We start from the raw sequence: 14,842 nt of genomic DNA on the forward strand, positions 1-14,842 counted from the left end.
TTTTTTGGTGGGATATTAATTGATGATACATAAATATATGAAAACTTCTCCCAGCAGGCTATGAAAGTGTCTAATGAAATTATAATAACTGTATATTTCAAAAAATAGAAATAAATATTCAATTATTTTATAACACAGTGGTACTTTTTTGCTATTAAACTTTTTTCTTTGGAATTTTTATTTCAACATTAAAATAAACTGAAAAATAATTATCACACTGTAAATAAGGCTTCAATATACACAATCAGTGATAGATCATGGGTCACAATTTTCAAATCTACATTTTGCAATTAAAATTGGCAAAAAAATAAAAATGAAATAACGTTTCGTGTATATATAAGGTATTTCATAATAATTATAACGTAACACCAATCAAATATATCAATATTTGTTACTTCGAGTAGCAAATTTCTATCTAATATGACTAATAAGTACGTACTTCAAAAATGTAACTATCCGCGTATTGTATATTATATACCGTATAAGTATAAGAGCTTAGCTCATTAAAATTATACAATCATTTCACATGTTATGTATATAAATGACATTATCAATTGCATTCTATTATTGTCAGCACCGCTTCAGACCAGGACTAATGCGAAGCTTTCAATTTTTTTCTTTTTTTTTCAAGCTAAGAAAAAACTAAAAATCGTATACAATCGTAACAATATTTTTTCTAACTAAATAGGAATATAATTGCACCGTAAAATAATATCATCCATCAACAATCTCACAATAATTACTTGTCAGGCAAATTTTTTTAAGTAACGTTAACAATGCGCCTTTATTTCAAATAAAAATATCATTTTTCAAATTTTTCAATTTTGACATGATAAAACGGTAATATCCAAATAAAAATGTATACCAAATTTTACATCATTTTTTCTAAGTATAAGAAGATATATCAACTTGAACATAAATGTAAACAGGTGCATCGTCGATTATTGAAGAAGTAGATATAGCATACACTCATGATGAAATATTACAAAAGTAATGATAAAAAACTGCACAAAGTGGGTACCTAGCCCCTCATACTTTTTAGCATAATTCATTTTAATATCATAATTTTATTTACCTAAGCAAAAATAGTAATAGGATACGTGGATTGATTGTATTACACTTACTGCCTCAACGAATTGACATATATAAAAGCAATACGTCTAAAATAATATCGTAGTCTTCGTAAAGCATTGTACTTCTTGTTTACAAGATTCACAGTCATTAAGTCGTTTTATTCCGTCTTAAGTCAACTGGCACTCGTGTCACTTCGTGATATACCAAATCGCGATTATCAAATAATTTGCAGCGAAAATTTTTATTTTCGGTGGAATGGTCGAATATAAACGATACGTAACATTTATGTACGAATTCTCTTAAAAAATGTTTGAAAATAAACTAATTAAGACTTCATGAAAATTTTAAAAAGCCTCCTGCAAGATACTTGAACTTTAAAATACGGATCACTTTGAAATTTATATTTCTGATAAACCGTACGAAATTAACAAGTATCAATCAAGTAAACGCTGAAACCATAAATCAAATTTCCTAGAGTACAAGTACACAAATGCATCCTTTTTCACAGAAATAAACATCGTAAAATAATATTACCGAAATAATCGATAACAGTACACAAAACACATGCACATTACTTATGCCGACCAAGAGTGTTTAAACCGCAATCGTCGTTTAATAACCGACTTGAACGTTTACCAGCGTTCAGAGTAGCCGTGATTTATTATTATTTTTGTTTAGTTAAATTTTTTCCTTATATTCTCGCATAAACTTACAACAAGTCCTAGGTAACTCTCTCCTTCTTTTCATTAAAATTAGTTGGACACTTCTGAATGGTCAGGCGCAGTATCCAACATAACATAATACGTAGTTTATCAGCATTCACGTACATTTATACGTTCTTCTACATTTTCGAAACGATACTTGTTTTAATTATTCAAAGATGGTAATTAATTGATGTTGAAATATAATAAATGGCTAACGGCGGTATAGAATTAGAAATCAAAAAAGTACTGAAATATATTATTTTTAATCTGTTGTGCAGAAGTACTAAACCTATACTTGAACTATGATTTGCAACTTTATAGCAAAGACGAAAAGTTTTGAATTTAACTACAACAATAAAATTACTCCTTAATAAAACTCACAATAATTATTAACTGAGTAAGTGTGTATACAAGTAATCGGTATACGCAGGTATATACACATCTAAAAAATTTCATAGCCATTTCGGAACATACTGCTACTAAAAATTCACGTTTAAATGGTATTGCATTCAGAAGTATCCAAGCATAATATTTTTTTTCGTCGCAATTACATTTTATCGTTCCTATATTCATTTATTTTTCTTATTTTTTTCATACTTTTTGTAATTTTTTAATAGAGGCTTTTTGTATTTATTGTTTTTTTTTTATACTTTCCCAGTTTCTTCCATCAGTAACGGTCGTAATTTTGTTTACCCTATTTACGTAAGCGTTTCGAGTGGTGAAAACTCACAAATGGATTAACTAGATGCTTTTTAGAGATCCCCGAATCACATACGTAACATTATTTTGTCGTGGGGGCCGTTCACACGGGTGTATAATTCCCTTTGGGCTTATAGAAGATTTGACCTCGTGCTAAACGTCTTGTAATTTCGGACAACAAGAGTTTCTTTTCCTTCCTTATTTTTTTAAGTATACCACGATTTTCTTGGGCTCGACGTGACAGGTACGGTAAGACTTCTTTCACTGGTCCATACGGTATGTACTTGTACGCAGAATAACCCGATTGACCTATAAAACATGAAAATTGGTAGAAACATTTTATTGAAGCTTTAATATTTACTAAGTAAATCTATTTTACCCAAGGGGAATGTTAAATAGTCGCACATGCCAAAAAGCTGACCAAAGCATATGACTTTATCTTCGGGAGAAATTCCAATTTCTTTCATCCTGTAACAAGAAAATAATTAACATTATTGAAACTGATCATTAACTTTAGGCTGCAGAAAAACATACTTTTCGATGGCGAATCGTACGGTATCTTCGTTGTGCGAAGCCACCATGATTCCAATCTTCTTGGGATCCTCGCCTTTGTCCTTGTATTGTTTCATCCTTCGCAAACATTCCATAAGGGTTTTGTGATAGGACTCTGTCGTCGCTTCGTAACTTGGACACGTTGGATCAGTATAACCCATTGCAGCAGCTCGAGCTCTCTCCTTTATTTTCACAAGTCGGGGTAAGAATAGCACAATATAGTACATGGACGAGTAGACGAAATTAAGAAAAAGACAAAAAATAGTTAAGCTTATAATGGAATGGGTAATACTTTGAGTGTCCATGATGATCATGACTTACCGAAGCTTTTCATCGGATTCTTCAGTCATATTTTATGAAAGAATGCCTGATGGTACAAATGTACACTATTGCGGAAATGACGTATGAAAAATAGATATCTAAGGTGTATTCTTAAATCGATTTCAACTTTGCAGAGTGATCGAAATTTATTTTCTTTGAATCGAAATTTATTTTGTCTGCATAATTTAAATCGGTTTAAGATGCCTCTCTGAATTAAATAAAAGAACATGAAAAAATGACTGAATGTAATGCCATGCTGATTTTTTCATTAATAACCGCTTTATAGCCAAATTTCATCATGAAATTGTACAAGTTCATCATTTTTTCACGATCACTTTTTTTATTTAAAAAATTCTAAAGTATTATAATGGATTATGATAAAAAATGACTCCCTGAATTCGATGCAAGCGTTACGATGTGTACTTTTTGAGTAATCGCTTTGAATTTGAATGAACTAACCTGCTCGATGTAAGCGCCCCGCACGAGTTTGGCGCCAAAGTAGAAGTTCTGTCGCTCGGATTGCTCGAGATCAGTCTTGACTTCGGTATAAGCATCCTTGAGGTACGTCTGATAGGTGTTGAACACTACAGCCTATATGTTAGAAGAGAGGCAGAAGACAGACCACACATTGAGAAATTGAGCGCTTCACACGATTTCATTCACGATTTCATTCCTCACTGTAACGATACACACTTGATGGAACTACTCTTAAAATAAAAAATAATTACCCTTTTTGTATTGTACTTGCGCATCATCTCTAGTGTCAATCGGGAGATAGCCGGTTGGAAGTACGTTTGTTCTGCATCGATCATTATGCGGACGTCTAGTTTGTCTGCAACCTAAAGAAAAAATAATAACATTGATATAGCACGAAATACGTTACTAGTTGTGCCAAACATGAATATTTTAAAGCACTTACAGCAACAATATTGTTAAGGCGTCTGACCATGTTGCGGAACATTTCTTCCTCCTTGCTTGTGAGCTGAGTAATGAGTTTGACCATTTTACCCGTCTTGATATCCGGTACTTGGAAGGTCTCGCTTAGTTCGTAGTTCTCATCAAGAATACCGCTCCACGGGAACAAGTGAATCATTCTGTGAATAGAAATTACACAATTATTTTTGCTCCTCAATACTAAATGACTAAGAAGCACATATTTTTGGAGTTTGAATCCACAACTCAACGTTTAAAGCTTTCAACTACCACTAAGTAACCAAGTCAATAAAAATTGTTGTTGTTAACAATTTTTAGTTGAAAAGCACAGCTAGATTTAGATCGATAAAAAATAAATTCAGTATTACAAAGCAACATAAAATTTTATACAAAACGATATTTAAGTATAAGTCTTACTTTCTGCATATCCAAATACAGCATAGATGTAGTCAATAGAAACAGATAATAGAAATATTTATTAACACAATGATTATATCACAATGTAAAGATTTACTAACTTTACACATCATTTGAGAAAACACAATTGGTTAAAGATACTTTTTACGGTGGAGTCCTCCAGATGAAAACTCAAATATAAATCACGCAATAGGCAACATAAAAATATTTACTCACCCTTCCTTGTCGGATTGAATTTTGTCTAAGAATTTCTGTACAGGTGCAGATTCTCGAATTTGTGCTTCTCTGAATTTTTTCTCTAGCACTTCGGTCTTGGCGTGATGAGCCAAAACGGCACCGTCTCCACCGACCACGTCAGAGACGTATTGACGAGCTCGCATGATTACCTCGGACAATTGAAGCTACAAATAAAAATATTATGAGATTAATTACTATCGCTGAATACTCAAGGCAACGTAGTTAAATTATGTAAACTTACAAGAAGCTGTGGTCTTCCTAAAGCTGTCAGTTTGACAGCTGTGAAACCTGTGCCGTAGGATTTGTCTAAAATTGCAATTAATACATAAATATCATGATTTGATTTTAAATTGGATAATTATTCAAGTTTCAAGACTCTTACTTGCTACAGCTTCAAGGCATCTTATGAAAATATCCATATTTCTTTCACACGAAGCTTCATTGAGGTAAAAATATGTCCTGGCTGAGGATACTTTGTAACGTCTGTCGGCAAATGATTTGTCAACATGGTATTTTTTCAATGTTCCTGAACCTTTCTCATCACCAGCTTCGGACACGGAGGCTCTGCAAAAAGTCAAGTCAATTATCATACGAGTTAAATCGATAGAATAAATAACAATAATCCTAAAAGTTACTCACTTGACTTCACGACGTTCAGCCTCTTCCTGTGAAAGATCCTCTTCGACAGAGTAATCGAGGATTGGTTTAACGCCAAACTGACGCAGCCTATCCAATACCGGGGCTATCTTGACTTCATCTTCACCAGCTACGAAATGTCCGTAAAAGGTGTTTTTCATGACGAAAGCAAACAACCTTTCTCCCATGACATTTTGCATTAATTTCATCAACTACAACAAAAAATAGTGAAAAATTAGTGAAAATTACTATTATATCTTTTGCAGCATATATGTTAAAAACTATTGTTGGCTCAAGAGCAGTTTTAATTACTTTTAACGGCTTTTAATCATACCTATTATACAAGTGCAGTTTACGCGAGAGTCATCGCTCTAAAGCTATTAATAAATGTATCAAACTCATCTGTACACCTGTGACATTGTGTCGTTTTCTCTTTTTTTTTTAGAAAAGAGTAAAAATAAATATCTAGCAAAAGTTTTTTAGAAAAAAAAAAACAAGCGCGTGCTTACAAAACGAATAACCTTGGCACACGAGGGTGCATGAACTTTTTTTCATCAATAAATAATGTTTTAAGCGATGGATTGTGATGAAATTCAATACAATCCGTAAGTTTGGTCGCAGCCAACAACGCATGGCCTAGTAGCAAAAGCTCAGAACTTTTTCTTATATAAATATTATACTAAATGATGCAGAGTAGTCGTTGGAAAGCTCGTGCGAGAAGCTCGACTTGCACACGACAACGAAGCCGCACACAGCGTTGCCCCTGACGATGACGCGACGATATAAATATAAACGCTCCGGTTACGGACCTCGTCGGCGATTCACTCCTCTAATATTGCCCAGTTCTCGGAGGAAATAGCGAAAGCTTTGGGAGTTGGCGCCGCGCGCGCAACCCGATGCAGCGGAAAAAATGTCTGACCGCCGGCGCCGACCGAGTATTTATAATCGATCCAATTATTAATTCGATTCGCATCTGTGCACCGATCGGGCGGGCTAATATTTCGACGGTCATTCCTAATTGTGCCGCGAACGGAAAGAGAGGATCGTTTGTAACGCATGTCATCGACGCGTCGACTTTTGAAATCGTTTAAGAAGACGACGCTAAACACTCGTTCTTATTTTCAGGGCAGCCGTATACAGATACGTATACACGAGGCATGCTGCAGCCGCGCTCGGGCCGCACAGTTAGCGCAACGATAATGTTTACTCACGTGACTCGCTTTGCGCCGATCCAGACGCATGACACGCGACGATGAATAATCTGCGCTTTTTCGCGGCAGATTTTTTCCACATTTGCGCCGGTATCGCGGCTAGACACCGACGCATTATGAAACGAGTGCATATAAATTCCCAGACGTGCAATGCATTACAATCGCGGATTTGCAATCTCGTCTGGGCTTTGTATGCCGTATCGTGAAAGTCGCGCGCGATAATGGCTAATTGCGACATGTAAACTGTTGGAAATGCTTATTAATTAAAGAGCACAATCATTGTCCGTGATTGATTTCTCGCGCGCTCGATCGAATCGAAGAAAATAATCTAAATAACGTTAAGCCGTCAACGTGACGACTGCAATCGAGTCCTACGAGGAAAATGCCTACGACAAAAATGCATATGTACAAAATCGACCACCGCAACTCTTTATTTAACGACTAATTTGAGGAGTCTCGGAGAATGTTTGCTCTGAGTAAATTTACACACATCGCACACACATAAGCGCGAGCTTCTATCTTTAGCGTCGATAAAGCAAAAGATAAACTCACGACGAGACGTGCTACTTGAAATCTTATTATAGATTAGCATCTACAAACGATTAAAGAATCGTCGTCTTGTATACAGTAGATAGCACGAAGAAAGTAATCGGTAATTTAGGCAAGAAGGAGCGCAGGAAAAATTACGTTGACACTTTTTTCCAAGCAGCAGGAATTCCTGCAAAGCGGCTAATTTTTTTTCTTCGAGGACACTGACCGTGACTGATAAAGTGAAACGCAAACACAGTTCATGAACGTGCGAGCTTGTAAATCAAGTCGATCGATCGTTAACCAGAAAGGCGAGTAATAAAAATTACGTTGTAGTACAGTGCACCATAGTTCTATTCCCGTATGTTTACTCTTGATGATTTAAAGCCATCCTAGGGACTTTTCTACGTATGCTCGTGGATAATTTATAATTGAGAGTTTGAAAATATAATGCTATCTTTTTTTAACAAGAACTGCTTGCACGAATGACTGTTCAAATGTCAGGTAAAGTAAAATAATCTAAAATAATCTCGCTCGTGCACGCTTCTTTCCAAGAATTATCAGGCAAGTCTATTCATAATTTTCCTTTTCGATTGGTTTGATTTGTTGCATGTGACGAATATTGCAGAAGCGAGCGTAATCGAATACTATTGCGAGACACCCCAAGTGATTATTTATTGCAAAAGAGTCGACAGTAAAATTTCCGAAGATCAGTCATGAGTCGAGTAAAAGTAACAAAAAAGGGAGATTAGTTACACCCATTAAATTTTGACATCACCAGAAAAAATTGGGTGACCTAAGTTGATTGAGATTTCAAGTAAGTATTCCTAAATCTTTGTTCAGCAATCAACAGTCTACAACAATATAATGTACAAAACATTTGTTTCTTTGTTTTTTTGATCAGGATTGAACGTTGTTCTTGGGCTAACAATATCAAGATGAACCAAAGAAGTGATAAAAATCAGTGAGCACATCAATCAATACGGAAGAAGACGCAGGAAACAATCAAGAAACAACTTTAAGGTTGCTCTGCGGTGTCAACGACCCACTGGGAGTCCTATTGTTCTTCAATGCTCCAGATCGAAATACGTTCGAGGGTAAAGTCGAGCCAGTGTGGGCGTTAAGAAAGATCCTAAGATGAACGGTGGGGTGCCAAGATTGACCGTCGCGTCGACGGCAATCGACACTTACGATTGTATTTTTCCAAGCCGCAAATGGCGAGCAAAATACAGAATTTAAACGTCAGAAGTATGAATGAAAGAGTTGCCAAAATAATAGCGATGATTTAATACTCGTCATTATAATACTTATACACTGTTTTGTTTGGATATAAAAATAAAAATCTATTTTTAACGCGACAAATATTATGTGTTGATTGGCTTGCTTCCGTCAGTAAATTTTCTACCCGCGAATTATCTTTGAAATTGACGAAACAAGTGCAACTTTGTATTTTATTGAACGAGCTCAAGAAAATTGTTCAGAGTCAACGCGATTCGATCGATAAGTTAACGCGACCTCGACAGCAGTGCAACCTCTTATTACTCGAGTTGATGGTAGGTTCAGCATTATTATTAAATGCGTAAACCTTGAAAAGTATATCAATCCTTGCTGAGAATGAAGCGTGCACCTCGCGTGATATAAAATAATTCGTAACAGTCTAGTTTTCGCGGCAAGCGAAAAACAATTCATCGATTTGGCCAATCATCGATCGAATCACCTGGCGCGGCTGCACACCGCAAACGAGCTATTTTATTACCGCTCGAGCAGCTGTTAATCGATATTTACATTCCTGGCCGTCGAGTTCAACGTCCAACTTCATTTTTACGCGCTGGAAACCGTCAAAGTACAGCGTACATAAAGTTCAATCATTCTATCAAAGAAATCGTCGAGACGTACGACGATGGCGACGAATTGACGAAAAACTTGCGTGGCAACCGCCCGCGATGCTCGTTGTAAAAATATAACGTGCATACGTAGGCTGCAGCAGCTGGGTCATCTTGTCTTTTTTCGCTGGCGTCTGCACATTAGGAGCGTGAATATAGAATTTCTGAAAGCATCTCACACCCAAGGCTGAGGCTGTTCTAGAATCTTTTGCTGGCTCTTTGAAATGTCGCTTGTTGAGTGTAAAATCAATCGCAAGTGCGATCAAACAAAAACCTTTCAGAAAAAGCTCAACTGGAAGATTATCCAAGCTCAAAATATACACCATAATCATTATCTTCTGAACGATGCGTGCAGGCAACTCGAATAAAGTTACTTGAATAGATTAATAGATAGTTGCAGAAAATACAAAGTGGGTAAAACTCCATGACTAAGTATAAACAAGCGTCTAGCTAATAAGCCCGCATTAACGATTATACGTTAACGATTGTCAATTATTATCATAATATACTATAGTCATTGAGGTAAAGTCAAAGAAAAAAAGTAAACCTACTTGACATGCAGATGTACTGAAAAGTATTTTTTGTACGAAGAATATTTCAAATTCATTTCAAAAATATAGCAACTGTTCTAAGCCAGCTGATTGGTGCATTTTCTGCAATATTTACATATGCAATATAATGCAACCTATTTAATCGTATCGTTCGTTTCTCGGCATAATCAAGTTTTTGTGCTTAGTCGAGAAATAAGTGGCCAATCTTTTTTTTCATTTCGTTATTGTTGTCTCTGGTAGACATCTGAGCCAGAGGTCGAGCCGAAGTCTTTCTCATCTCTTTGAACACGAGCTAACTCTCTCTCTCTCTGTATCTATCTCATCCGATGCTTTTTCCACGATCCGCGAGACTCGATAAGCTACTTTTTTGTCCCAAGTACAAAGGTTGACGATCCAACCGTTTTTTGCTCAGTTATAATAAATGAGCTCGTTTGCGCTCGATGATGCAAGTTGGCTCGGCAGTTGTGGTCGAAAATTTTTCCGTCGTTAGCATGCATTATTGTAACTGTACTGTTGTATTATACAAATGCTATTGGTCAATCGGTGCATTATATACAACAAGACTCGCAAGGATTAATGTGATCGATGACATATGACTTTTCGTTTATCGGCGGTGCTGTCAAATTATTGGAAGTTTACCCGGTTGCACCGATTGACTTTTACCGCGACTCCGACTCGCGATACAATCGCTCATGCAACGCCACTGGGGGATAAAAATAATGGAAAACCGGCGAGCTTTTGGCAAGTCGAGATATTTTGTTATAAAACTCTCGGTAACACCGAGCAAGGTTATTTTTGAGTTTATTTTCATCGTTTTTCGGATATTATTTTTAACATTCCGCTCGTGTCGAAAGTTGGCTGTAAGCGTACGTATAAGTACGTCAGACGAAAATTCAACGTCATTGCCATTTGTGTATTGTACACTGTACAGGCTTATTGCTTGTCTGCGGCACATTGCGCGGGCAAACGACGACGTACACACACGTTTTCACACGCACGAATGCGGCTGGCACGTCCGAGCACGCCAGCCGTGAAGTAAACATTCTCTTTTTCATTTCGTATATGAAAACGTGCATTAGCCATCGAATCTTCGATTCGTTACGAGCGGCGTGAGCCAGGAAACGAAACACGATGTTCACAGAAAACGGAGCATATGTGCGTAAAAGTTCAACGATCTGTTGACTTGAATTTCTTCGATCGCAGCACGTGCTTGACTCAGTTTCACGGTCATCATTACAACAGTTCCAATCATTTCGATTATCGGACTATTTGCATATATCTGCAAAGTATTACGGGCTCGAAAAACTCGTAAATCGAAGTCGAAAGTGAAGAGCGCTACATGCCTACTTTATAGCTCCACCTTCTGATTTGAAATGGACAAAAAAAACTTGGAGCAACTGGCCATAAGATCGAAAGTACAATAGAGCAGATGCAATAATGAGTGAGATTTCGGGTACACGAGGGACAACTTCATGATGTGTCAATGATGCATTCACTTTGTATAAACGTAAATAGTACCGTTTACTATTGCATTTATAAGTGCAAGCATCAAAGTTCGAGAGTGCGACGAAAAAAATGTTCACTTCAAAGCTACATGTAAACTGCTTCGTCTCAATTATTCTAGAGGATTCAGTTGAAAAATCAGTTTTTGAGAGGTAATTTACATGTGAATTGGAATTTATGCAAATTAAGCGAGGTATGTAAATAAAAATGTAGCAGCGGAGCGAGCAAACGCATGGAAACGGGCATGTGCTCCGAAAAAAGTCGCGTCCGTTGTTTCGTGATTCGGTGTGTATTGTGCGCGCGGAGGTGTGCATGCTCGATGGAACGACGACCTACATACGCGTAGCCGCACACTCGTACACGCGCACACACGTCCATATAGGCGCGAGTGTATATATAGACCATGGGTTGAAGCATGACAGCGAGAGAGAAAGAGAGAGAGAGAGAGAGAGAGAGAGAGAACAGCCCTCGTGCGCAGCGAGAGAGAAAACTGGGGGGCGGGGGCACGGCACGAATATTCGACGCTGTGCGCGCTATGGGTATAGTGGAGATATACAGGCGTAGGATGCAAGATCGCGCACGCAAGCGACACTACACAAGCCAGCGACTGCCGCCGACAGCGCGGGATCGTACTATTGCTCGCTATGTAGGCCCATGGCAGCCGCTCCGATTTACTCAACGAACTTTTATGAATGTAAAATGAAGTAGGTAGGACAGGCGTACCTTGGCGTTGTTCTCGACGATGAGCTCGAAGCTGCACAGCTGGTAGACGACGTAAGCCCTGACGAGCTCGGTCATGGTCTTGCTCTTGAAGGACGCCACCGGGTCGTTGAATTTGAGATCGAGCAGGTCGACCTGGCCGCTGCGGTCGGCGCCACCGGCCGCGGCATTGCTCTGGATCTCAGCCTGCACCGGGGCCGAGGTGGTGGCCGTGGCCGCGGCGGTGCTCGTACGCTCGCGCACCACCGCCTGCTGGAGCTGCTTCGCGGACAGGCATCGATGGAGCCTTCTCAAGAACGCCATAGAACGGGGACGATGAAGCTTTGCAACGAGTGAAGCGCGTTGTCTGCTCGATGTTGGGCCGCCGACGCGAGCTCTTCTGGTCTATGCGCGTGTAATTCGCGAAACTACTGCGACGACGACTGCTGCTGCGGAGCCCTTTGGCACGTCTACGACGATGCTTGCTCCCGGACGGTGTGTACTCCGTGTGCAGGTATACGCTGGGATGCGAACGAAGGGCCGCCGCTGAGCGAGCTGGGAAGAAGAAGCGCTGCTGCTCCGATCTGACTCTCCGAGAGACTGTAAATTTGTGAAAGTTCACACACAGCGGCAGCTTTCGATGTACTAGATGCCAGGCAGCTACTCGCCGCGCTCGATACTGCTCTGCCCGTATTTAAAGTGCAGGCGAAACAACGACGACGACGACGACGACGAACGACGATGCCACCAAAGAAACTTTATCAATATATATTATAAGGTTTATATAGATATGTATTGGCGATGTTAAGCGTTATAAATCGAACGAGAATTCGAGTTACCGAATGCAGGCGAGAGCCAGAATCGAGAGCGACGAAGCGCACAGCAGTTCTTCACGCACACTACTGAGCTCTGAAGGCTCGAGGCTTTTTAGTCTGCGCTCCCGAGTCTCGACGCTGGTCGGAATCGTTCCGCGCGCCGCTCCACACACTCACACTTACACGCGCACACCTCTATGTGTACGTCTGCTATACATATAACATAAGCTTAGCATGTAATATTAAACACAGAGCAGTATAGTAGCCGCAGCAGCAGCCAGACGCTACATATATGTATAGAGGGCAGAGTCGTGCATACTTATACCAACAGAAAATCCAAGTTGTGTGTACCTTATAATACAGACGCATCGGTCGCTTTTTGGCGTGTGCAGCCGCGCACAGAGTCGTGCGCGCGCACTAGACACTCTCCACCAATACAGGCTCAGCTGCGTCGCATGCACATGGACTCACTGGGACTTCCTCCTATAAGCGACTCGCTGCCGCGTGCGCGATCGGTGTGAGCGATTGTATTAGCTGTATAGATGTGAGAACACCAGCAGTCCGTCGACTGTCCGTGTGCCCTGCGCGCTGCGTGTCGATGTACATCCAACACATGTATCCATCCATGATATTATAAAGTGTAACGTCGCGACTGTCTGCGTAAGTTCCTAAGTTGGTGCGCCAACAGCTCCAAGTGAGGGGAGGAGATGAGTGCGGTGGCAGCGACCGACTGCCTATAACTATATAGTATATAACGTCTCTCATGGAAAGAATTCAGGATATATAATGCGCAGAGCGTGCAAGTCTGAACATGCGGTATATTATGTGATGGGCGCCTTTATCGTCATATTGCGCGTAATTAGCGCTATGCCTCGTACTGCTTGTATGCCCGATCAAAAGCCAAAACGTTTACTAATTTTGCTGTGAACCAATCATGTCTATTAAACGTTTCAACTCATTGATATACCTTGAAGAATTTTTTTATTTTTACATTTACAGCTTTTCTGTTAATTTTTTCAAAAGTAAATGACCTTAAAATATTTTTGTCACGCGAGGCATTGATTCGACGAGCAATCCAAGTTTAGGGAGTGACCAAGGAAGTATTCGTAATCGTTGGAGGTAGTTGGAGGTACGCATTTTGACCCTCTACGAACAAAACCAATATCCTTAGCGGATTTGTGTAAGTCCCTCAGCCTAGCACGATACAAGTGCGATATTCTCAGATAGCAGTCCACTAATGCCGCGTTTTTCCGGCGCTCCATCTTGCAGCATATCTCTTTCTCTTCTACTCGACAATGCAGTAAAATCACGGGTGCACAGTGCAGTAGAAATTTGACATTATGATTGCGCTACGTTTTAATTACGAGAAATTTCTGGACGTCCGAAAGAATTATAAACTACACATTCTCAATAAGAATACTGCATCTGCCTCATGATATACTAAAGTCATCTAATGCTCGAAATCTCCCGTGAGCCCACGAGGAAAAGAATATTTCTGTAGTTTTAGAAGAATTTTCAAGAGCGTTTTCTGAAATTTTTACTTGAATGCACCAGAAAGACTAAGTGAAAGTTTAGGAAATAGAACCATTCACACAACGTTCAAGATATATTTACGTGGAAACCTCGGAAAAAACAAAAAAAAAATTTCATTTCTAGTCTGATTTAAAAATCGCTTGTAAAGACTGAAATTAATTTAAACTTTTGACGATAATTTCTCGATGATGCATGAATCAAAGTTTCAAGCTTGAAGTGTCAAATCAATGAAATTTAATAAAACGAACACATCATAAATTTATAGCAAACATCGTCACTCACTTACAGTACGTCAGTGACTTTTATACGATGAATTTTACAAGTAAAAGTTTCACGTGAGCTAGTGGTCAATACGTAACATCGTGGCTTACGTAACACACATAATTGTGGCACGAAATGAACGTACGTATTCAAATCGTCTCAGACAAAAAGATGACTAAATTCGAACCGAGAAAAGGCTCGCATAATGCTCCAATGACACGCGTCGAAGTAGGAGGTGTGTACCGAGTTACGAGTATCTCGACGTACGATTGGCTTTGCTGTTTT

The 14,842-nt window shown here is 39.0% G+C and overlaps 1 protein-coding gene across 3 annotated transcripts; it reads right to left on the reverse strand.

Annotated features, from left to right (window-relative positions):
* Window positions 1–141: 141 nt before the first annotated feature.
* LOC106658978 (proline dehydrogenase 1, mitochondrial) lies at window positions 142–12,890 on the reverse strand. 3 transcript variants are annotated; one of them, XM_014381212.2, is made up of 13 exons: window positions 12,788–12,890; window positions 11,973–12,704; window positions 5,577–5,785; window positions 5,320–5,501; window positions 5,179–5,243; window positions 4,917–5,101; window positions 4,701–4,703; window positions 4,270–4,444; window positions 4,079–4,189; window positions 3,810–3,941; window positions 3,012–3,211; window positions 2,857–2,945; window positions 142–2,786 (listed from the first exon to the last, which is right to left on the reverse strand). In XM_014381212.2, exons 2-13 carry the CDS (start codon window positions 12,270–12,272, stop codon window positions 2,581–2,583), a joined length of 1,857 nt encoding a protein of 618 aa, XP_014236698.1. In that variant the 5' UTR covers window positions 12,273–12,704; window positions 12,788–12,890; the 3' UTR covers window positions 142–2,580. The 3 variants fall into 3 exon arrangements, with proteins under 3 accessions (XP_014236698.1, XP_014236697.1, XP_014236699.1); XM_014381211.2 differs by having other exon boundaries at window positions 11,973–12,855; XM_014381213.2 differs by lacking the exon at window positions 4,701–4,703 and having other exon boundaries at window positions 11,973–12,855.
* Between the last annotated feature and the right edge of the window lie 1,952 nt (window positions 12,891–14,842).

This window comes from Trichogramma pretiosum, unplaced genomic scaffold (assembly GCF_000599845.2).
Source record: "Trichogramma pretiosum strain Unisexual culture from Peru unplaced genomic scaffold, Tpre_2.0 scaffold28, whole genome shotgun sequence".
Taxonomy (NCBI): domain Eukaryota; kingdom Metazoa; phylum Arthropoda; class Insecta; order Hymenoptera; family Trichogrammatidae; genus Trichogramma; species Trichogramma pretiosum.